Genomic DNA, 25,078 nt, shown 5'->3' with positions numbered 1-25,078 from the left:
AATTTTTGATTCTCGATAAAAATTAGAACAAATTAGATATTAATAAAAAAATTAGCAAAACTTTTTATTTTAATACAATATGTTATAAAAATAATTTATCATTATATATATAAAAGATATACTATCATTTAAACATGACATTGAGTATATAAACTATTTTTACATACTTGTAATACTTCTATGTTATATTTATCTTACATTAATGATATTTATCATTGTAAATCCTATTTATTTTATAAGGTACCACATCATAAACATGAGAAAGCGCGCTGAAATTCATATCACATTCATTGATTGATATTTTGGATATAATTTTGTATTGTTTATAAAACAGATATTCCTAACAAATATTTTTAATAAAAGTTTTATACGAATTTTAATATAGATAAAACATAATCTAATAAAAAGAATTCATGATAATCTCCAAAATTTTATAAAATGTATTATATTAGCATCATCATAATATATTCGTTTCACAGTCTTTACCAGTAATTTTAAAGAAATTCAATAAAGAAAGTGCTGGACTTCGCGGTATTTTAGATATTTTTTGTGGTTCTGTTGATCGTGATCTAGTATTTCTCCTAGTAAGCGTTGTACAAGAAACAGGACTAGGTAATTTTTCTGACATTGTTTTCCTCATTTTTTGTTCATATTTTTCTCTTCGTATTCTAGTTAACCAATCAACATTTTCTTTATATTTTTCTGGAGATAATTGAAGTAAATGTGGCGCTGTACCATCAATAACGAAATTCGGAAGATTCAGCGTAGGTGAAAAATTAATTTCGCTATTTCTACTTTCTATATTTGATAAACTTGTAGTTGGTTCATCAGATTCATAACCTCTGTTTAATAACGAATTATTATCATTATATGGGCTAAATAATCTTCGTGCTCCACGATTTTCTAAATGAATACGTTTTGTAATGGATGTGTGATTTTCTTCTATAGGAGATAAAATTGACTTAAATTTTCCATCAGACCAAGATCCATTGATCATTTGGAAATAACTTCTTTTCATTGAACTAGTAATATTAAATAAATTTTGATTATCTTCTGTTTGATTGTAAACATCTGATGAACTCGGTCCAGGTGTAATATCTGATAAAAGAAATGATAAAATATATAAGATAATAATAATAAATTAAATAAAATTAACAATAATATATAATTATAATAATAATAATAAAATTTTATAATTTTATTATGTTATGATTACATACTAGATATAGTATCAGAACCTGGAGTATGTTCTTCAGATATGATGCAATGCCGCGTAACAGTTGGTGTAGTTTCGAGTTTTAAATTTTCTAATGGATTCTTATTAGAAATGACTTCTGCATTACCACGTATTAATATTTCTTCATTATCTAATTTATGTTCATAACCAATTCTCCAAATTCGATGGCATGAATCATCAGAACATGTGACTATCTATATATATATAATTTTTAAAAACATTAATATTATATATAAAAAAATATAATGAAAAAAAGCGTAATATTTTTAATACTTTTGTTTCTCCAATAGTACACCAAGCAATACAAGTAACCTCTTCAGTATGTCCAGAAAGTTGCACAACTGGTGCTCCTGGTTTGCTTGTATGCCAAATATATGCAAGTTCATCACTGGAACCACTTGCAATATAACGTCCATCAGGACTTAAACACGTTTTAACATAATATGTACGATTTTGATGTCCATAAAATTCTGCAACTAATATGCAAAGAGAAAATTTTTAAATTTCGTATTTAGTATCAATAATATATTTTTTGTATTCTTACTTGGTTTAGGATTATAAGATGATATGTTATAGGCATATATAATATTATCCATACAACTAGCATATAGTGTAATTCTGGCTGGACATATTAATAATGATGAAAATCCATTTCTTGTACTATGTCCAGTATAATTCATTGTATGTTTAGCTATGGGATCTTTTTTGTGAACAGTATAATTTTTACGCAAGTCCCAAACTTTTATTAAACTATATTAAATTTATAACTAAAATTAACATTTTTTTTTTTTTATAATATATTTATATCAATAAACTTACCCATCTCCAGCAGCACATGAAAGTAAAGTAAAATCATCTTGAAATGCTAAACCAGTAATACTTTGTGCTCTAGATGCATGACTGATTACTCTACGTTGTCGTACATTACTTAGAGTTCCAACATTATGTGCATTAGCAATACAATTATCTGGCTTAGGACGTTCATAATGATTAGCTCGAATATCCCATATCATTATAGAACCATCTCTAGCTCCAGTTGCAAATACAGCTAAAATATATATTCTCTTAATTTCTTAAAATAATAAGATAAAAATATATAAATAGAATATTAAAGATACCTTGATCCTGAAAACGAAATACTGCAGTTTTAACGCTCCTTGTATGAGCATGAAAATGATTAATTAATCGAATATCAGTACCAGACATATCCCATAATCTAGCAGTATGATCTCCAGATGCTGTGACTAATTTTAATTCTCCTGGCATCCAAGCTATATCAAATATTGCATTGCAATGTGCCTAAAAAATATTAAATTTATTTTTTATATATTTCTTAATAATATATTTTATATGAATTATGATTTTATAAATAAAAAAATTATATCTAATACTTTATTCCATTACAATTTTTAATTTTTAATAATTTGACATATATCACAATGATATACCTGTGTTCCTTCCAATGGTTGATTTGATTTAATACTTTTGATATTTGTATCTTGTAAAGCAATCTTTCCATCTTCATTTGCTAAAGCAATTATTTGTTCATATCCTTCTGTGGTACAAAATCGACATGCAAAAACTGGTGGTTCAGGATTGAAATCAAGTGCATTTGTACTTGGTGTTATACCTCGATATACATCATGTTCGTAACATTTCAAACGATATAAAGCAATATCATAATCACGTATCGATGCTGAAAAAAATTTTATAATTTTTCAAAATTTATATCTATACACCTATATCATCTATACATTTATGAAAATAAATACTATACGTGAAACATACAAATATCATATTCAACGTAATGTTATTTTCATATATAACCTATTTTATATTTATAATATATATTTAAAGTTTTTACTATATACAATCATAAAAAGACACATTACCAATTCCTTTTTCACGTTCTACAATAGAATGCACTAAATTCATTCTGAAATAGCATGAAATCAATATTTATTACATAGCAAATTATTCGTACATGAGATTGTAAGCGGGAAAATATGTCAGTTTTCCCGCACTTCTAAATTAAGATAATTTCTATGTAACGATATTTAATTCTATTTAAAGAGTATATAAATACTAAATAAAGTCGGAAATAATGAATGAAATGACATAGATATAAATTTGCTTATTCCTATTTATATAACATCGTATAATTTTATTTAGATATGAAATTTTGATTTTTATAATTGTAATTTTATTATATCCTATCTTTATAATTATGCCGAATAATAGAAAAAAGAAATAATTAATAAAATCTATATTTTTGAATACATTCATTTTCCATTTTGTTAATCATCACATTTAATACTTATGCGCTAGTAATAGTAGTATAAGTAATTATGTATAAAAATATTTTGAGAATAAGACTTAAATATAGATCAAAGTACTTACATATTTAGTCTTCGATACTTGTTGGTATATATTAAATAGTAACATATAAAGAAATAAATGAGATTTTAAAAAGTAGAGAGATTTAAATTGATTTTAAATATGTTTTTTCTTATCAAAAATAAATTTTTACTAAAAGGAGGATTTCCTAAATATGGTATGTTGAATTATATTATATTATAAATATTATAAAAAAATTCAAGAATATCATTTTTAATTTTTTAGATATGAAATAAAAAATCAAAATCTTTAAAGTAAAGATATTTTATTATTTTTTATTGTCGCTAATATCATAATTTTTTGTTCATAAATACTAAATATTGATTATTAGTTAAATGTTAAATATGATAATTAAAAAATTAGTTTGAAATTTTTAATGTTTTTTTATAATTAATATTTATTATCATATATATATATATATATATATATATATATATATATATATATATATATAAAATAATCATAAAGCATAATAAGAAATAGAAATATTAAATATTAGTTTTATATATATATATATCATATTACTATTCTTCTATATCTTCATTATTATCATTATTATTACTATTTATAATTATAAGATAATTAATATAATTATTATAATTACAACATAATCATTATAATAATTATAATCATATTTTTTTATTATATTTTTTAAATTATAAAAATAAAAATTCTAATATAAAAATTATAAAATGATAAAAATATGAATTATAAATACTATATATTTTTTATTTTAGGTTCTACAATAAAATATTTAAAAACAAATAATAAATTATATGCAACTAAAAGTAATGTTACTAAAAATATTGTATTTATTGATGGTGTAAGAACACCATTTTTACATTCTGGAACAAGTTACAAAAACTTGATGGCATATGATCTTGCCAGACATTCATTAGTGTAAGTTTTTATTTCTTAAATATATTTAATCATATTATATTTAATTAAAACTTCATATTATTATATTTAATTAGTATAAGTTTTTTAAAATATATTTTATAGTAATTATTATTATTATCATTATCTATAATTATTTATAATTATAATTTTATAATATTATATTATAATAATTTATTTTATAATTTATATATATTTATATTTTATTTATGTCAGGGCTTTACAAAAGAAAATTAAATTTCCTAAAGAAATTGTTGAATATATTGTTTATGGTACAGTAATACAAGAAGTAAAAACTTCAAATATTGCTAGAGAAGCAGCTTTAGCAGCAGGGTATAGTGATCGTATTCCTGCACATACAGTAACTATGGCATGCATCAGTAGTAATCAAGCTCTTACAACTGGCATGGGTTTGATAGCATGTGGTGTATATGATGTAATCATAGCAGGAGGAGTAGAATTTTTGTCAGATATACCAATTAGACATAGCAAACATATGAGAGCATTGATGTTACAAGCTAATAAAGCAAAAACAATTGGAGAAAAGCTAACACTTTTTACTAATATCAGAGCAGCACATTTTGTACCAGATGTATATTTTTATTTTCTTCTATCTTAAAATTATATTTTAATTCTTAATATTATAATATTTATATATTATATTTGATTTATTTATATAATTACAGTTACCTGCAGTAGCAGAATTTTCTAGTAATGAAACAATGGGACATAGCAGTGACAGATTAGCAGCTGCATTTGGAATATCAAGAAAAGAGCAAGATGAATATGCTTTACGTTCACATACTTTAGCTGCTAAAGCACAACAACAAGGATACTTCACAGATATAGTTCCCTATAAAAGTAATAAATAAAATTAAGTAAATGAAATAAATTAATTAATTTGATTATTTTTTCTAGTTCCAAATGTAAATGAGGTAATATACAAAGATAATGGTATTCAAGTTTCAACAAAAGAAAAATTAGCAAAATTGAAACCAGCATTTGTTAAACCATATGGAACAGTTACTGCTGCTAATGCTTCCTTTTTAACTGATGGTGCATCAGCAGCTTTAATAATGACAGAAGAAAAAGCTCTTCAACTTGGTCTTACTCCAAAAGCATATTTAAGAAATTTTATTTATGTTTCCCAAGATCCTATTGATCAATTACTCTTGGGACCATCTTATGCTATACCACAGGTTGTAATATTTTATTATTTTACATATTAGAATTTTAATACATAATATTTTTAAAATAAATTTTAGGTATTGCAAAAAGCAAAATTAAATGTTAAAGATATTGGAGTGTGGGAAATACATGAAGCTTTTGCTGGACAAATTTTAGCCAATTTAAAAGCTTTGGACTCTGATTTATTTGCACAAAATTATTTAGGAAGATCTTTAAAAGTAGGAATACCAGATCTCAATAAGTGGAATGCATGGGGTGGATCTTTATCAATTGGTCATCCATTTGCAGCAACTGGAATTCGATTAGCTACTCATACAGCTAATCGACTTATTAAAGAAGATCAACAATTTGGATTAATTGCAGCTTGTGCAGCTGGAGGACAGGTAAAAAAAATTGTAAAAATAATTAAATATTATTGATATCTTTATAATATATTTTATCTTATTGATAAATTTATTGATAAATTATTAAATAAATTTATTTTATTTTTAATTACAGGGTGTAGGTATGATTATGGAAAGATATCCTGGTGCTAAAGTTTAAGAGACAAAAAACAAAAAAAAAATAAATAAACATTAATATTTTTAAAAAAATTTATATATTGATTTAAAAGAAAAAACCATTGTTTATAATATAATCATATATAATGATACATATACACATATATATACATATATATATATATATATATATATATATATAAAATGTAAAAAAATATAAATTTTTAAAAAATACATTTAAAAAATTTTAATGAATATAATTTATATTATATAATTTTTATAAAAAAATTGTTGGTATATTATTTAATATTTTTTTAACCATATATCTAAAAAAGAGAAGGAAGTGATTGTTCTGTTAAATATTGTCTAACTGCATGATCTAAAATAGTTTTTATATCTTGACATCCACATAATACACGAGCTTTCAGTGATTCAAATTGAGACAAATGTAATCTTTGTCCAGCACCTTGTGCTACTACTATTAATCCATCTTTTGATATACCATCACTATTTGGTAATGCGACAACAGATAAAGTAACACCAGGAGCACATTCTTCTACATAATTTGCATCTAATACTCCTCTCTCTAATGTATTATCTTCATCTTCTAAAGATGGGCAATTAATTAATGTTACAGTACAACCTATAGCATAATTCTATAAAAATAAAATAATAGTTTTGTTTAAAAAAAATCTTGATGAAAATCATAAAATATTTATTTTTTATTTTATTATATATTACCTTAATAGGAATTCCAGCATCAATTAAAGCAAGTGTAGCTGCATTTACAGATGCACAATATTCACTTCCATCAACTTGTAATGCTTCTACATAAATATCTATCTGTGAACGTGGATATAATTCTAAGTGTATTATTGCTTCCATCGCATGTTTTAATTGAAGAGATCTTTCTTGCGATTTTCTATCACCTCTTGGTTTGCGTTTACGTTCTCCGGAAGATAAACTAAATACTGCCATACTATATTGACAATTTACAATACCTTTAGTAACTTTACTTGTACTTCTACCTGTAGAATTTCTTGGCTAAATAAATATATTAATTATATATAATTTAATATATAATGATATTAAAATTATAATATATGAAAAATTGTTAACCTGATGAGGTCCATATACCGTAACCAAAATTTTAGTGTTACCATGTTCGATATAAGCACTTCCATCAGCTTGTCCAAAAACTCCCATTTTTATACGAATTTGTCTTAATTCTAACGCTCGTCTACCATCTAGGCGTAATCCATTTTGGTCTTCAATATTTTCAACTTCAATCATCTTTTTCGAGAAATTTTAATATTAAAACTAACCTATACATACATATACATTAAACCAATCTTAAAATCTCAAATCTCAATTCGATAATCTCATTGGCCACTTGATCTAATAGTTTTCAATTCTAACTATATCGTTTTTTTTCATAAATTAATTTAAGTATTTCAATCTAATTTATTTGTTTATTAATAAATAAATTATTTATTTATAAATTTCAAATATTAATTTGAATTAATAATTTTTGTTTTATTTTTCAATATTTATAATTTTATAAATATTGAATAACTTATTTAATTTCTTTAAAAAATAATTAATATTGAGTATCATTTTATTCAATGTTTATGTTTATTTATAAAATATAATTTAAAGGAATAAAATTCATATATTTTATTAAATTTTTATTTTTTAAAAACAATTAATCATTTTATATATTTTTTACAAATATTTTTTTTTATTCTACAATACCTAATTTTTGTAATAAATCTTGCTTATCTTTAAAATAATTTTTATACCACATTATATGATCATATTTTTCTTCAATTGTCATATATGGATTTTTTGAAAGTCCAACACATACTAATTCCATAAAATGTCGTATTGGACCCTTAGAGGGACACCATGGTACTAAATGGTGTTCCAAAAATACATGCTTTGAGAAATGAACATTATATTCATCTTCCATCCCTATATTATGAAAAAAAATTTACATTATGTATAACATAAATTATGTATAAAATAATAAATCCTATATTTTATAAATACCTTGTTCATTATTTATAGGAAATTTCCATAATTTTCCTTCTTTGGTCCATTCAATCATTTCTTGAAATGCGTTTTTAGGATATTTTTCTATTGAAAATTTTAATTCCTTTTCTTTCCATATATCCCACATTTTAAATTTAGGAACAATTTTTTTAATATTAGGATCTGAGTTTTTAGATTTATTTATATTAAACATCATAACATCTGCATCACTGAAATTTAATAAAAAAAAATTTTATATAAATTATTTCTATTGTACATATTTTAATTTTTCTTAATAAAATATATATACCTTTCATCAATATTTTCTATTGTTTTTTTATATTTATATGTAGATTCTAATTTTTTTTGTTTTATTATATTACTAATAAATGATTTGTTTGTTTTAAAGTTATCAATTTTTGTTTCAAATTTAGTATTAATATCTATCATTCTTTTTGTTTGTAACATATTAATTAATCTATTTGATTGTGTTGTATTATCATCATATTTTGTTTTAAATTTGTTGTAAGATTTTTTGTTGAAAAATTTATTCTGTGATTGATATTTCATATTTTCAATTGAATTTTTGATATTATTTTCTTTTTCCCAATATATTTTATCTTTTTTTTCAATTGTATTTTTATGTATATTGCTATAAATAATATTTATATATTATATTATAATAATATTAATTATTTCTTATATATTATATTATATTAATATTATATTATATTTAAATATTTATATTATAATAATATAAATAATAATATAATATATTATTTATATAATATATAATATATATCTTAAAATGAATATAATTTAATTTAAAAGATTAACCTTTTAATAAATGTATTATCTGCATTCTGTATATCGCCAATTTTATTTAACAAAGATAAAAAAATTTTTTCTTTATCTTGTGTTGATGTGGTAGTTGAGATTTGAGCTGCTTTGGTTATTTCTTTTTCTATAATAATAAATTTTTTTTATCTTATTATACATTTAACTTGAAATAAATTGAATAAATATTATTCAATATTTATAAATAAATATTATAAATATTACCTATTTGTCTTTTTTTTTGTTCAACTTTTGCACTTTGTAAATATTCTATAGTTTTAAATACTTTCTAAAAAAAATAAATACATTAAAATTTTCACACATATAATTACACATAAAATATTTTTTCAATTAAAAATTATAAAATATTTACATTATTTTCTCTATCTTTATTAGAATCTTCAGAATCAGAATTTGAATCTGAATCAGAAGAAGAATCAGATGATGATGAATTAAATCTTATTACAGTTAATGTAATATTTGATTGAAATGGTAATATAATTCGAGTTCTAATACCCCTAAAAATTAATAATTGTAAATAAATATAATTATTTAATATAATTTATTTTAATTATTAAAAATTTTGTAAAAAATTCATAAATTAATAGAGTTGCTAAGGTTATTAAAATAAGTACTTACTTTAAAAAAAAATGTGAAGTTATCATTTTGTTATATTGTTATTAAAATAAATAATTGTACTTTTTTATATATTATTTTATTTTATAATTAAATTTATAATATAAATTAATTAAATATTAAATGTCATGTTATAAGTTAATATTGACACGAATGATTCTTACATGATTCTTCTCTTAACCTTCTTTTATGTAAATATAAATTAAAAAATTTAATACGTATATTTGTAAATAAATTAAATTAAAAAATATTTTTTCTTGAAATTTAAAAATAATCAACATTAATTATTTATTTACATATAAGATATATATATATATATATATTAAGTACAATTAATATTGCATTAATTCATAGAAATGAATTCAAAATTTTTAAAGTCTAATTTTAAATTTAATTTTAATTTATAATCTCTTACAATTCGAAAATTTTACTAGATAATAATTAAATATATTAGATTTTTAGAAATTATTCATTTGAAATAAAAAATTAATTTTTCATAAAAATGACATAAATTATAAATTAAAAATAAATTTTTTAAATTAAAATTTAATAAAATTATGTTCTATTTATTTGACATACAATATATTTAACATTTATGAAAAGAAATTAATTTATTTTACAAATTTGTAATTTATGGAGCTAGTTTATTGTATACATATAACAATGTAATATATTATTTATTTTTTCTCTGAAATTGTAAGACAAAATATTTTATTAATGATTCATGAAATCCTATATCTCTTAATGGGATCCAATAACTTGAAACTATGAGTTTAAGATATAATTATAATTTATAAATTTACATTTACAAGGCTTATACTATAATTTTAATATTAAAATAAACTTACAAAATAATGCTATTTCAAATTTTAAATGGGTTGTAATAAACCCCAACACCGCCAATCATATAACAAAACTTAAATTTAAAATAAAATGAAATTTCAAAATAAAATTAAAAATTTATGTAGCATTATACAGCAAATGAATTTTCTGTCAAGAATTTCACAAATAATCATTCTTCTTGACAGTTAGAAAATTAAAAAAAATAATTGATAGATAAAGCGAGTAAATTAACATTACATACATGCTATTAAAAAATTTAAGTGAGCCATATGCGTAATTACAAGGCGAGTTTTTTATCATATTAATTTCTAGATAATTAATTAATTTATGCTTAATATCTAACTTGTTATTGTGATTGGGAAAATAAGTCAATTTAATGAAAGGTACAGCAATAAATTACTTAATGAATAAATATATATCAAAATATATAGTCAATATGAAACAGGTCCATTCATACTGCAATAGATAGAATTTCCTTCGTTGGACACATATAACTTTGGCTCTTTTTGCTTGCCAGGGTAATAAAAAATATCAAATATGTAAATGTGATATCAATCAAGACGAAGATAAGTGGAGCATTAAATTTGGATCTTCTAACGCTGATAATTCACTTTTCTCTTCTTCAATACGGGCATCTGAGATTTTTAGGAACTTAATCACCTTTTCTGTAGCAGCAATTCCACAACTGCTTACTTCATTCTAAAATAAATTATTTATTCTTTCAAAGTTTCTGATGATTTTTTGTATGAATAAAAATTAAAAATAATTACCGACGCCGTTAAATTCATGAAATTGAAAAATTTTTGAAGTACAGATACCATAGTTATAAAATTATTATCAGGAAGTCTGCTGCGTACCAGCAATTCATAATCCTATAATCAAAATTATGTTATTTTCTTTTATAATTACTATATATACTATCTTTATAATATCAAATTTTTAAATTTATTACTTTGTTATCCATTATTAAGTAACCAAGTAAGAGCACTACATATGCTCCTATTAAAGTGTGCTCCATATGACGTCCAGCTTTTTGTAATACTATAAAAAAATTTTTTAAATTACATTTTATAAGATTTATTATTTTAAAAGTTAAATAAACCAGAAATTATACAAACATTTTGTAACAGTTTCTTCAATAAATTCTTCTTGAGATTTAGTTGTTGTTGATACAGTTTCAGTTTGCTCAGAATCTTTTTTACCATCTAAAATAGCATCAGTTTTTTGTTCTTCAGCACGAGCTAATTCTTCTTGTTTATAAAATAGATCGATTAAACATTCTACTCCACTTTCTTCTGCTTTTTTATATAGAAATAAAATTGATACATTGAGTTCATATTAATATATTAAAAATATAATGTATTAAGTAATAATAAGATAAGTAATAATAATATAAAATAAGTTCATGTAAGTAATAAAATAATTTGTAAAATATTTACCATCAAAAATATTTTCTATTGATGAAGGAGCTTTTGATTCGATAAGAAGTTGTTTATTATCATCACATTGTTCCACTAAATTTATCAATAAAATCAAAGCTAACATCATCATATCAAAACGTTTTTCTTCAGGAAGTGATTCGGGTACGCGCAATAAAAGATATAGACTGCAATCTAAAACACCTGGTTGTGAACCTAATGATTTACTTCCAAAAGCTGAAATAATTGTAAAATATCGTATTATATTTTTTAAAAATAAATTGTTAATATTTTTTAAAAGCCAAAATATAATAAAATCCTACATTGTCTGTTAAATCGATGTGTAAGATTAATAAGAACTTTAATAATAGCAAACAAACATTCTCTAATAACAGCACCAGTGGAAGTTTTATCACTTGGATCTATAGTAGGATAAATAGGAATTTCTTGTCCACAAAGATGATATAAATTTGCTAAAGTGCTGACTAAAATTCCATTTTCATATTTTAATAAATATACTTGATTTTCTTCATTCATATGAGTAACCTGAAACATTTTTTATTGATAAAAGAAAATTATTACTGTGATTTTTACATATGTAAATATATTTAAAAATATATAAAAATATTATATTTTTTTTATTTGAGAATATATATCTTACATTTTCTAATACACGTAAACATCTATCAACTTTACGTAATTTATCTAATAATGGATCTGTCCAATCAGATTTTGTAATATTTTGTGTATTAATGTGGCGATGACAATCTCTGATTGTTTTTACAATATGTTCTAAACCACCCAATTCTCTAAGTTCTTCCTTAAACCATTCACCAGCACGTTTTGATGTAAGACTAAGAAGTGTCTCCATAGCAAGTTGACCAACCTAATTCAAAATAAATTTATATGTATTTAATTAATTTTTTATATTTTATTTTTTATTTTCTGATTATGAATAAAAATAATACATACAGTTATATTATCGAGATTTAAATGTTTTGCATGTCCTTGAGCTTGAATATCAGCGCATAACTGACGTACTTTTTCTTTATTTTTTAACAATTCTGCTCGACTAAGGCCACAATCATCAAGTGCATCCTTGTGACTGGCATCAGATTCTAACAAACTTAACATTAGTTCTAAACAATCACGATCTAAATCCATAGCTAAACGATCTTGACTTAATACAAACATTACTGTTGCTGTACATAAAGCAAGACTCTACAAAATACATAATTTTGTTTAAATAATAATTTTCATCTATTAATAAAATTGATAAATATACATAATATATATATATTTTTTAATTATACTATATAAAAATAAAATTGTATACTTGATCTTTTGTAGCATCATGAAGAGCTTTGAAGAACTTAGCAACAGTTCCATGAGCGCGTACATGCATACGAAATGCAGGTGCCATACATTTGCTTGCCAATCTTATAGCTGAAAGGCAACGAGTAGCATTTGGATTGTTTTCTCTTAAAGTATCTAATATATATTCAACATCATCATTAAACTCTTGAAATTCTCCACTTTCTTGAATTTGATGAGCTTTTTTCACATTTTTTACTACTGTGTAGAACTAAAAAAATAAATATTATTTAATATTAAATATTTAATAATATATAAATTATACAATATACATACCCCCTTTATTTTCCTACCACAACGAACACTTGTTATAGCATCAGATTCATCTTCAAAACCTGTATCAGTTTCAGGATATGTTACAACTCTTGTTAATTGTGATGGATCAAATTCTTCTTCATATGCTACAGGGCCTGTTCCACTATGAGATCCTGAAGCAATAATAGGTGTACTATTTCCAACATTAGAAGTATCTGTGGTACTAGATTCTTTATCACTATCACACCATTTATGTTTATACAATGCTCTTCTTTTATTTCCATTTGTTGCACCTGTTGAGCGACTTTTAAAAATACTTCCCTTTTTAGTAGCAGGTTTCTGAATAGTTGTACATGGAGTACTTAATGGCTGTGATTCTGTAACTGTACTTGTTACATGTAATGTTATATCATTTTCTGCATTACCACTCACACCTTCACTATCATCACTTCCAGAAAACCAATCTTGATCAACTAAAGTTTTAGCTGTAGCTGTGTCATTATCAGTGATACGAGTACTTTGTTCTGTTTCTACTTCAGTGTCAGGTTCTGGTTCTGGATCTGGTTCCGTTTCTGGTTCTGGTTCTGGTTCTATTCCTAACTCCAGTGTTGATTCTGATTCTGATTTTAATTCTGATACTGATTCTAATTCTGGTTTTGATTCATGTTGTGAAGAGGATTCAGAAATTACTTCATTTGTTGGAATATCTATAGAACAATGTTGAACATCATCTGGAACAGTTTCTGTATTTTCTTCAGTCTCTGAAGTATTTATTATCATTGGTCTTGTTTGCATAGGATCAGAATCACTTGATAATATATCGATTAATTCTTGAGTTGTAGTTGGCAGTGGCTGATCACGCCCAATTAATGGTTCAATTGCTGGTTTACAAGAATATGTAGAACCACAATCAGTCTTAACAATATCATAATGAGATATTAATGTATTATTGGAATCGGTAACAGATTTCCTAAGAGTTAAAGAAAGACCAGAACTATGTGAATTAGATGTTGCTGTAGATACAATAGAAGATGTTGTAGTTAAATCTAATTGTAAATTTTTTGCCCGACTACGGGTAGTTCTACGCATTTCTGAATTTTCTAATGGTATTGATACAGTGGAGATAATAGGTTCTTGAGAACGAACTGTCTTATGATCAGATTTTAATGTATCTACATTAAAATTTTTGCGTTCCATATCTACTTTTGTAGGGCTAATAAGAGGTGTAGAAATTCTATAAGTTTCAGGTTCTGGCTGTTGAGTGTTTTGTACATTTCCACAGACTAGTTGTGCTGTACCTTTGCATATTCTCAATACAATAGGAGGTTTTCCTTCTTCTCTAATAGGAGGATCATTATTGGTTCCTTCTAAAGTATCTGTTACTTTTTTAGCTGGAGCATTTGATATTTTTGTTAAAGATTGTTTCAGTTGTGGTGGTGGTTGTGGAGAAGTTTTTTGAGCACGAGCTCGACCATAATGTGAATCAGGTACTTGTCTGTATATTGCCACATCCTGGCGAGATTCTTCTATTGAAGATGGAACATTTCTACTCTTAAAAAACTTTTTAGGTTTAACAATTGGTGGTGCAACATCTGGTTTATTGTCAGGATCGGTTTCAAAAGAAAATGGATCTTTCCCAGAATTTACACGAGCATTCTGATTTCCATAATCAAGTTTTACTCTTTTTGCACCAAATGTATTATGGATATCATCTCTCCTTCCTGTAAATAAAATATTGATATAATTTTTTGAAAAATCTTTCACAAAGTTATTTATTTATATAAATGTTATAATAATAAATAGGCAAAAGATATATTAATATATCTTGTAAATTAATATCAATCAAAACAAAAAATTTTAAATATATAGAATATAAGATAAAATCTTTCTAACAATTTTATTATTAGATATTAAATACTAAACATATTAAAAATTTATTAATTAAATAAATATTTGTGATAAATATAAAACATAAGATAAGACAAAAAAATACATACCATTGATATTCGTACTTCTGATAGATGTAAAAGATGTTATACCCCATTTTCCAACAGTACCTGCTGATTTAGCAGCAGAAGGTCGATTGCTATTTTCCCTAAAAAGCTTATCAAATTGAATACTCCCAGGTGTCACACTACTGACCTTACGACTGTAAGATTTTGTGTAACTACGGGACGTCATACTGTATTCTTCAATATTTCAAAAATGTTCCACATTTCAAAAGACACAAGTGATATTTTTCTTCATTTTTTAAACTTAAATATAGGAAATAAGCATTGATTGTTTGTACACTTACGAAGAAGTGTTATGAGGAAAAAAACCTCAGTTCATTGGTCGCGTATTATCCGCGTTGATAATTAAGAACTTAAAAGAAAAAATCAAGAAGCAATATCTTCGAAACATATGAAAGAAACAAACGCCATGTTTCATTCGCTATTTACCTCGATGCACAAATATACGAAACTGTAACTTTAAATTCGATTTATATTCAGAAACATTATTTTTAAATTAGTTATTTTCGATTCTATATTTGCACTTAGCTTTAATTAATATAATTTTTATATGTCTATATAAATTCAACTGGAAATATTAGTCATAACATGATCTTGAGCCATCTGTCGATGTTTTTCGTTTCAAGATTTAGATACATACCATACACAAAAAAATGAGTAATACAATACACAAGATCGTAATACTTGTCGTCCTATCCAGTAGGTAGAGCTAAAGAGTTGTCTTCTACTTTTCATCTACTTTATCGATAGAAAATCATCCAATCAAAAAATAATGTAATGGATTAAATTATTTTTTTATTCGATTTTTTTTTTTAAATTTAAAAATCTTTAATTATCTAAAAATTTAAAAAAATTTAATCATATAAATATTCATACAATATATATTCAGCGTATAAATACATATATATTTTATGTATTTATATATTTATTGATATTTTTCATATTTTTTATAATTCTTTTTCATATTTTATTTAATTTATTTTATTTCAAGAAATTTTATATGAAAATTGTATATGTATATATTATACATCTTCATTATATATATATATATATATTAATATAATTATATATATATATATACATGAAGAATTAATGTATAATAAAAATTATTTTTATAAAATAAATAATTTATTTGTAATTTATAATTATGAATTATTTATTTTTTTTTTATTTTTTAATTAGAAATATTTTTTATTTTATAAATCTTTTAATAATCAAATTACATAGGGACATTCTTTAGGCGAAGAAAACGCTATATATAATAGAATTACAGGCAGCCAATAAAAACTGCATTTAGAATCAATTACATAGTAAAGATAACTGTATCAATCTGTCAAGTAGCATTTGCAACTGTCAAGTTTTACACATATTTTACACATATATATTTTATAATGTTTGTTAATTTAAAAATTATATATAATTTTTCATATAATCGTATTAGTTTTATATGTACGACATAAACTTATAAATTTTTTAAAATTAAAAGATTGCAAGAATATATACAAAATTTTACTTTCTTTTTTCTAATTCTTAAAAGACATCAAAGCATAAAATAATCTATGAATTTAGGCGTGTTTAATAGAGTTAATCTTAAGGTAATAATAATATTTTTTTTATATTATTATATATTTTAATTATTTATTTACTATGATATTTATTATATATTATGATATTATAATATATCTATTTAGGATACCCAAGGCGGAATGTATTCCGAATGGGCTTCTCTAAGTGTTTTAATTCAACAAGGCTCAGAGGAAAGTCAAAGTGTTCTAGAGAAATTTTCTCCTGGAGCTGGAAAGGAAGTTGCTTTATCTATTGTACGTCAATTGGCTGCAAATCTTGGTATTACACAAGCAGCTGAACCTAGTCCATTATGTACAGATAAAGAAGTTCAATGGTGTATGGAAGTAATATGCTTTGGACTATCATTACCTTTGGCTGAACATGATACTGTTCGAGATTGTGTTAATGTATATTGTGAATGGTTATCTGCATTATATTCCACACCAAAGATTTGTGTACCTAGACCAATTATAGATGATCCTAATTTCTATGCCAGAAAAATAATCAGTCATTTTCATAATTTGTTTGTTCCACGAAAAGGAGAAGGTAAAATAAATTATTTTAAATTATATTTTTTATCTTATTTTATTTTCATTGTGTATCACATATAATTATAATTCACATATAATAATATTATAATTATAATTACAATTTCAAGAAAATTTTATTGAGAAATTGGAATTTAAATGTTGGATATATTCTTATATAACAGTTTTTTGTTGTCTTTTTCTTTGTAGTCTGGCCATTTTTATATCAGGATTTAGGTAATTTATAACTAAAATAATTATATTATTCAGTACAAAACAAGTTTATATTTTAGCAACTATAAATATGTAATTTTTATAAAACATTAAATATTATTTACAGGAACAGATACAATTAATCGCCAAGCTGTTTTATGTCATAGAGTACTTAGAACATTACAACAAATTGCAAGAGGACCTGCTACTTTAGAGAGGGAAACTTGGGAAAGCTTATTATTATTTCTTATTGGTATTAATGATGCACTTTTAGCTCCTCCAGCAACAAGAGAAGATGCTGGAGAGCAATTATGTGAAAGAGTTTTAGGTGTATTATTAGAGGTATTATATTTTTATAAAATAAATATTAATATAATAAGAATTAGTAATTAATAAATGTAAAAATATTTTTAGGTATGGTTAGTGGCATGTGAACGAAATTTTCCATCACCACCATTATGGCGTACATTAAGAGAATCATGTCTTCGTTGGCGGCATAGATTAGCATTAGTAGAACAATGGAATCGTGTTTGTCTTGCTCTTACAGCAAGACTCTTACAAATTATGTATGGTCCAATGTTTCCAGAATTAAAAATAAGTTAGTTATTTTGATTTATTATAATTATTAATACATATTATGTATATATAATGTATGTATAAGATATTTTTTGAAAAGCACTGCTTTATTTAAATCATTGATATAAAATATTGTATGATTTTATTTAAATGACTTTTTGAAAACTTAATTGACTTTTATCGATTATATTAGAAAAAAATGAGATTGAAAAATAATCAATTAAACTTGCATCTTCTTTAAAAATTTATTCTTATCAATTTATATAATTATATTATATAATTATATTGTTTTTCATAAAAGTAATTTATATCATTATATTATATAATATATTTAGGTGAAGAAGATTCACAACTTGTATCACCTACAATGTCAGATGAAGCAGTAGCCCAAGCCTGGTATAGACTTTTGCGAACTATAGGAGATCCTGTTGATTTATGCAGACCTGCTGTTATTTCACAAACACAAGCATTTTTACAGTATGCTATTGCTAGTCCAAATGTAATAGATCCATGTCAACATCCATGTTTACAGAGTTTACCACAAATATTTTTGAAAGCCATTAAAGGTATAGCTGGACAAGTTGATGCTTTTCTTGGTAAGTTTTTTTTTTTGTATATTTATACAATTAAATTGTATACAATTTTCAAATATAATTGATATCACATTCTTGGGATCATATATATGCAAATTAAATACTACAAAAATACTAAAAAAATTAAAATGATCTGCTTCAATACTTTTCCTATTTACTTTGAAATACCTATAATAGGATATGGAGTTTCCAACTTGCTTTGTTGGTGATGGTTGCACGCAGTCACAAATGTTTTAGGAGTTTCACAGGCATGTTGCTGGGAAGAATGTTGTGTATCTACCATCACATGTGGATCTGCTAGTGCTGGAAGTGGAGGTGTAGGGTGGGATAAATCAAGTAGTAAGGATATGACACAACCTTCTCCTACACCTCCAACACAACGTAGACTTGCCAAAAGTTTCAGTGTAACACCTTCTGCAGTGACTAAGGGTATTGAGCACTTTATCTTCTGGTATTTTGCAATTATATTTTATCTATAAAATTGTATATATTTTTATTAAATACTGCTTTTTATAAATATCTTTTTTCTTTCTTATTTAAAAAAATATTTTAATAAATTAAAAATATTAAAATTATATTTTAATTATCAACATTTTATATAACTATTTTTATTATAGGAATTCCAAAAGCTTCCTTGATCGGTTTAACAACGAGTCGAGTTTCAAGTACACCACCTATATTGATGTCTAATTCAGGACCATCTTCAGCTTCAAGTACAACATGTAAGAATTTATAAATTTCAATAATTATTTCAATAATAATAATATTAAAATAATAAATTATTTCAATAATATAATTTTATTTAATATATTATATTTAAAGCTTTATTAAATTTGTTATATTATTTATATTATATTTATAATTATTTTATAATTACATTTATAGCTATGACTTCATTAGTCCAAGATATGAGACCGCCTTTAGCTCCAGGACGTCCAAAATGTAATAGTATATTACATCTTTTTGGTGAATGGTTATTTGAAGCTGCATTTATAGGTACAGATGGATGGACACAAAATTTACCACGTAAGTATTATGTTAAATAAGTAATAGTTACATATAATTAAATTTGATTAAACAATGTAAAAATTAATTCTCTTAATAAACAGAACCATCAGGTGCATCAAAACGTCCATCTTCTGTACTTGTTGAAGGTCCTAGTTCTTTACAAGAAGCTATTAATGATGTTCCACCAGCTCTTTGTATAGATCGTTATGAATCTGGAAGAGCTGAAGCTTTAGGTGCATTATGTCGAATATTTTGTGCTAAAAAAACTGGAGAAGAAATTTTACCCATTTATCTATCCAGATTTTATCAAGCAATGAATCATGGTCTTAAAGTTGATGAAGTAAAGTTGATGAACTTCACATTATGAAAGAATGTAATGTATTTGTAAGAATATATATGATATATATATATATAAATTTTAATTACAGTCTCGAGAATGTGGAGAAACATTAGCAAGTATTCTTTTGAATTCTGCTGACTTATTTCGTCTAGATTTAAATGGCGTACAAGTGTTATTACCTGCAGTAATATCAGCATTAGAAACTGTACTTCCAGAAAAAGATTTAAAACTTAAATCTAATGTTGTATCAAAATCAGATTTACGAAGAGCCTCAATACATCTACTAATATCAATACTAGTATTACCTTTACACTTCCAAGTAATTAACATATAAATATTTGTTTTATTATAATAATATTAAATAGTTTTGATATTAAATAATAGTCTCAATAATTTCTATTTTATAGAATCTTACTATTAAAGAACTTCCAACATTTATAAGTCCAATGATTAGTGAAAAAAATCATGTAACATTTGCGCAATTAAAATCAAAACTTATGAATTTGCTTATAAATGCATTACAAGTTGAAACTGATTCTCAGAATACACATATGTTGTTAGGTAAGTTGTATTTAATATAATATTATTATTTTTTTTTTAACATATATATAAATTATTCTTTTTTCTTAAGGTGCTCTTTTGTTAAGTGTACAAGATTCTGCAGCAGCAGAAGAAGTTGAACAAGTTACACAACCTGATACTATAGCACATGATCCTACTGTAAATTTATTATCATCAGGTTTGTTATTTAATTTGTTATTTAACTATTAAATTACATCTATAAACATTGAATGCACTGTTTTATATTTTTTAAAGAATTATCCTTACATTGAAATTTAAAAAATAATTACAAATAATCATTCCACTAATAAACTGAATGAATTGAATGCATTATTTTATATTTTTTATATTATCTTTAAAATTTAAAATTTTAAAAATAATTGCAAATGATCATTTCATTAAGTTGGAGTTAATATTTCGTTATTTAATTCCATTTAAAATGGCAATTTATTATTAACATCAATTGCTTGTAAAATAGGATTCAATAATTTTGCCTCACATGCAGTGTAAAATCATAATGCTTAATATTACTTTTCATCTTATTTGCTTTATGCGTGCTTCTAATGTATCATTCATTTTTATTATTATAATTGTGTTTTGTTATGCATTCATCATTGTACTGTTTCATCATTGCTTAATAGTCACCAGTGATTCTGCCAGTCAAATAAGTATATCCAGTGATCAACGCTCGCTCGGTGATACCTCTGATATTACAACTCTTCAAGAGGAATGTATTGCATTTGGTAAATACAAGTATTTTTTATATTAGTTTTGCTTTTAATTATATATTATGCATATAAAAAATGTTATGGAATATCATCTATTTTTATTTCAATATTTTTGTTATATATTTAAGCTTCCTTTGGATAATCATGCAAAAGCTTGCATTTCAAAAGATTTGTAATAGTCACATAATATTATATGTTTTAAAAATTACTCCATTTTGCATGTTTTTGATAATTAAAAATATGGGTTATTGTTACAGATTCAGCTCATGCTCTTTTTGTAAGAGCAACATATTTAGTTTGTCATAGATTAATATCATCATGGAAAACAGACTTAAATATTTCCTTAGCAGCTCTTGAAATATTATCAGGATTAGCAAGAACACGTATTCGTGAAACAGGTAAATTCTAATTTATTTAATTATTATTTATTATTAAATTATAATAGTATTTTTTAATTTATAAAATATAAATTAAATATATTCATACAATTTTAAATATTTTACATGCAGCAAGAAAATTAACAGGTTAAATTATATTTTTATATAATTTGTAAAATTATATTACAAAATATTAATTTTTAATATAAATTACAGATGCTTTAGAATGTAAACGAGCTGTGAAATGGCTTTGTGATTATATTGCATATCAGTGTTGGCGTCCACCACCAGCTCATTCAAAAGATCTTCATTCTTCTATTGTTGCTGCATTTAGTTGCTTAAGAACTTGGTTAACTGCTCATTCACAATTATTACAAGTTACTATTTTATTGATATTTAATTACAATAAATAATTAATATCAAAATAAATTTATGTAAAACAATTTATTTTAGGATAAGGATTGTTTAACAACAGTTTTAGAAGTAGTTGAACTTGGTGTATCAGGAACAAAAAGTATAGGAAAACCTGGTGAACCTATTAAAATGAAAGATGAAAAAGAATTAAAACCAGCATCTATGCGTGTTAGAGATGCTGCTGATGCGCTTCTTACAGTTATTTTGGAACAAGTATATTAAAATTATTAAAATTTTAAAAAATAGTAAATTTATAAAAATTATTTTAAATAAATTTATATTTGTAGGTTGGTTATTTTCCTAGTGCATGTGGAGCACAATCATTATCATCTTTATTAGATGAAGTATCACTTTTACGACATTGCAATAGTTGGACTGGTGGTCGAGTTCCACGTCAAGCAGCAGTTGAAAGATTTCGATATTTTGTTGCCGAAAATGCTACTATATTAGCTTTATTAGAAGAACCTCTTGGAAATGATCAAGATCCACAACCTACAGTAACTGTATTAATACGTGGTCCATTTGGAAGACATGCATGGACCATGCAACTTCGACATTTACCGAGGCATAGATCTAGTATCAGAAGTGTAAATACAAATCCAGGTCGACCATTGCCATTAGCAGAAGCTGCTCCACGAACAGATTATAAGCCTAAATTTTTTCCTGATAATGTAGATCGAATACCGCATTGTAAAGTGTATGTTAAATTTTACTAATATATTATTATATAATTCAAAATATCTAAAAAAATTAAATTTTATAATATTTAAATTCTATTTAGGGATGAATCTATTCCAAGTTTAGAAGCAGTTATGAATGATAGTGATATTGTGAGAAATGAACATCAAATTTTATCACAATTATTAGAACGTCAAATGACTATCGAAACAAAATATAGTGATGGAAATGATAAAGTTTCAGAGGAAAAAATAGAAGAATGTGTACCACCTCAAATTTGTCACGAATTTCAAACTGCGCGTTTATTTTTAAGCCATTTTGGTTTCTTAAATATGGAACCTAGAGAAACTAATGAATCTAGAAACAATAGTCTTACTGCTTTAGATCCAACCATTTCAGGATTTTGTTTAGATTTAGAGACTTTAGATAACATTAGTCCAAGAACATGTGATACTGTCTACATTTTTTATGTTAAAGCTGGTCAAAAAACTTCAACAGAAATATTATCTAATGTGGTAATTATTTTTAACATATAATTAAAATACTTCGTTATTATTTATTTACATTCATATCAAAGTGAATTTTATATTTATAGTTACATGAATCGAATGTATCGTCAAATTTCTTAGAATTTTTAAATTCTCTTGGTTGGCCAGTTTCGGTATCAACACATGCAGGTTGGACTGGCCATATTTCTACTTCATGGAGAGTAACACCACAACTAAATGTACCACAACCAGCTCATAGTGATCATGGTGGAGCTCTATATAATGGTGATACTCATGTACTTTATTGGGCAGATGTTAGCTCAGAAATTGCTTTCATTGTACCTACTCAGTTGAATAATATGGTAAATTCAGATTCATTGGAAGAAACAAGTTATTGTAGTGATGTCAGTGTTAATCAAGGTACAATTTAAAAAAATATAATATGTCAAAGAATTTTTTATTATGTTTATATGATGAATTATACAATTAATAATTGCAGTTTGGTTCGAAAGAAATATTAGTGAAAGTACTTCTCCACGAAATAGTGGTACAGGACAAAACACAATGCAAAATTTACGAACAATGTCACTTGATTTAGAAAAACAACCTTCTAGTTTAACAGGATCCAATTCTTCCAATGCAGATTTAAATAAACCAAGAAAAACAACTAAACAAGTTTTACCTGTACAAATTGATATTAAAATTATAGTTGTTTGGTTAGAAAGTTTAGAAGATTTTGCTCATTTTCCAATTGGTATAATTACTTATGCAAAAGTCTATATTTCTTTCAATTAAATAAAAACATTTTCATAATAATATTTTACATGCAGGTGATCTTCTTCCTTGTACTTACAGTGGTCTTGAGCAATCAAAAATAATTCAAGTATCAGATGTACAAGTAATTTTTCTTCAAGCTCTTAGTAATGGATTAATGAGAGTCAGATTACAAGGTCCAGTTTCTAGAATTAATTTAGCTACTCCTTTAATTGATGGAATGGTTGTATCTAGAAGGGTACTAGGAACTCTTGTTAGGCAAACTGCATTAAATATGGGACGTAGAAAAAGACTTGACAATGATAGGTCTGTAAAATTATAATTATATTTTAATAATATTAATATATTTAATATTTATAATATTTTGCAGTTACCATCCACCACATGTACGTAGACGTTTAAAAATTCAAGAAATGGTACAAAAATATAAGAAAGATTTAACTGAACCAGAATTATTAACACTTTTATTTAATAGTACTCAAACTTATCAAATTTAATAAAATTGATATAAATAAATGAAATTTATATTAAATTATAATAAAGATATATTTCTAAATAATAAATATTTCTAAGTAATAATAAATATAATCAGCACAGTAGATATTTA

At 24.2% G+C, this 25,078-nt stretch overlaps 6 protein-coding genes across 15 annotated transcripts; 2 read left to right on the top strand and 4 right to left on the bottom strand.

Moving 5' to 3' along the window:
• Positions 1-32: 32 nt before the first annotated feature.
• Positions 33-3,289, bottom strand: LOC108003498 (protein lethal(2)denticleless). Of its 2 annotated transcripts, none has more exons than XM_017065767.3 (8): positions 3,130-3,289; positions 2,686-2,933; positions 2,356-2,536; positions 2,057-2,285; positions 1,782-1,987; positions 1,511-1,713; positions 1,221-1,431; positions 33-1,098 (listed from the first exon to the last, which is right to left on the bottom strand). In XM_017065767.3, exons 1-8 carry the CDS (start codon positions 3,170-3,172, stop codon positions 458-460), a joined length of 1,962 nt encoding a protein of 653 aa, XP_016921256.2. In that variant the 5' UTR covers positions 3,173-3,289; the 3' UTR covers positions 33-457. The 2 variants fall into 2 exon arrangements, with proteins under 2 accessions (XP_016921256.2, XP_028525359.2); XM_028669558.2 differs by having other exon boundaries at positions 3,026-3,162.
• Positions 3,290-3,392: 103 nt separating this feature from the next.
• LOC107993907 (trifunctional enzyme subunit beta, mitochondrial) lies at positions 3,393-6,312 on the top strand. The gene is made up of 7 exons (XM_062073619.1): positions 3,393-3,791; positions 4,372-4,534; positions 4,748-5,123; positions 5,218-5,392; positions 5,450-5,730; positions 5,797-6,102; positions 6,218-6,312. Exons 1-7 carry the CDS (start codon positions 3,737-3,739, stop codon positions 6,260-6,262), a joined length of 1,401 nt encoding a protein of 466 aa, XP_061929603.1. The 5' UTR covers positions 3,393-3,736; the 3' UTR covers positions 6,263-6,312.
• A 139-nt stretch (positions 6,313-6,451) lies between these two features.
• LOC107993908 (exosome complex component RRP41) lies at positions 6,452-7,590 on the bottom strand. The gene is made up of 3 exons (XM_017050581.3): positions 7,339-7,590; positions 6,961-7,263; positions 6,452-6,875 (listed from the first exon to the last, which is right to left on the bottom strand). Exons 1-3 carry the CDS (start codon positions 7,510-7,512, stop codon positions 6,546-6,548), a joined length of 807 nt encoding a protein of 268 aa, XP_016906070.2. The 5' UTR covers positions 7,513-7,590; the 3' UTR covers positions 6,452-6,545.
• A 302-nt stretch (positions 7,591-7,892) lies between these two features.
• Positions 7,893-10,099, bottom strand: LOC107993909 (uncharacterized). Of its 2 annotated transcripts, none has more exons than XM_062073621.1 (7): positions 9,730-10,099; positions 9,464-9,608; positions 9,316-9,379; positions 9,091-9,217; positions 8,564-8,905; positions 8,272-8,483; positions 7,893-8,193 (listed from the first exon to the last, which is right to left on the bottom strand). In XM_062073621.1, the coding sequence occupies exons 1-7, from the start codon at positions 9,753-9,755 to the stop codon at positions 7,961-7,963; spliced, it is 1,149 nt and encodes a 382-aa protein (XP_061929605.1). In that variant the 5' UTR covers positions 9,756-10,099; the 3' UTR covers positions 7,893-7,960. The 2 variants fall into 2 exon arrangements, with proteins under 2 accessions (XP_061929605.1, XP_061929606.1); XM_062073622.1 differs by having other exon boundaries at positions 9,891-10,047.
• A 399-nt stretch (positions 10,100-10,498) lies between these two features.
• Positions 10,499-16,084, bottom strand: LOC108003637 (protein wings apart-like). Of its 2 annotated transcripts, none has more exons than XM_017066046.3 (11): positions 15,614-16,084; positions 13,638-15,337; positions 13,324-13,572; positions 12,960-13,208; positions 12,649-12,873; positions 12,311-12,533; positions 12,009-12,224; positions 11,688-11,867; positions 11,522-11,610; positions 11,340-11,441; positions 10,499-11,268 (listed from the first exon to the last, which is right to left on the bottom strand). In XM_017066046.3, the coding sequence occupies exons 1-11, from the start codon at positions 15,795-15,797 to the stop codon at positions 11,125-11,127; spliced, it is 3,561 nt and encodes a 1,186-aa protein (XP_016921535.1). In that variant the 5' UTR covers positions 15,798-16,084; the 3' UTR covers positions 10,499-11,124. The 2 variants fall into 2 exon arrangements, with proteins under 2 accessions (XP_016921535.1, XP_016921536.1); XM_017066047.3 differs by having other exon boundaries at positions 11,688-11,864.
• An 824-nt stretch (positions 16,085-16,908) lies between these two features.
• Positions 16,909-25,059, top strand: LOC108003616 (ral GTPase-activating protein subunit beta). Of its 7 annotated transcripts, XM_017066009.3 has the most exons (25): positions 16,919-17,223; positions 17,320-17,448; positions 17,513-17,740; positions 17,932-17,958; positions 18,062-18,276; positions 18,349-18,532; positions 18,846-19,106; positions 19,341-19,532; positions 19,721-19,825; positions 19,989-20,129; positions 20,213-20,451; positions 20,540-20,770; positions 20,859-21,012; positions 21,083-21,190; positions 21,654-21,755; positions 21,998-22,138; positions 22,250-22,264; positions 22,334-22,494; positions 22,571-22,744; positions 22,819-23,228; positions 23,313-23,724; positions 23,805-24,117; positions 24,197-24,451; positions 24,528-24,777; positions 24,842-25,059. In XM_017066009.3, the coding sequence occupies exons 2-25, from the start codon at positions 17,346-17,348 to the stop codon at positions 24,966-24,968; spliced, it is 4,548 nt and encodes a 1,515-aa protein (XP_016921498.1). In that variant the 5' UTR covers positions 16,919-17,223; positions 17,320-17,345; the 3' UTR covers positions 24,969-25,059. The 7 variants fall into 7 exon arrangements, with proteins under 7 accessions (XP_016921494.1, XP_016921499.1, XP_016921498.1 ...); XM_017066003.3 differs by having other exon boundaries at positions 17,320-17,740; XM_017066005.3 differs by lacking the exon at positions 17,932-17,958 and having other exon boundaries at positions 16,909-17,223; positions 17,320-17,740.
• Positions 25,060-25,078: the final 19 nt, after the last annotated feature.

Source organism: Apis cerana, linkage group LG4 (assembly GCF_029169275.1).
Source record: "Apis cerana isolate GH-2021 linkage group LG4, AcerK_1.0, whole genome shotgun sequence".
NCBI lineage: Eukaryota > Metazoa > Arthropoda > Insecta > Hymenoptera > Apidae > Apis > Apis cerana.
This window is presented reverse-complemented; position numbering and strand designations above follow the sequence as displayed.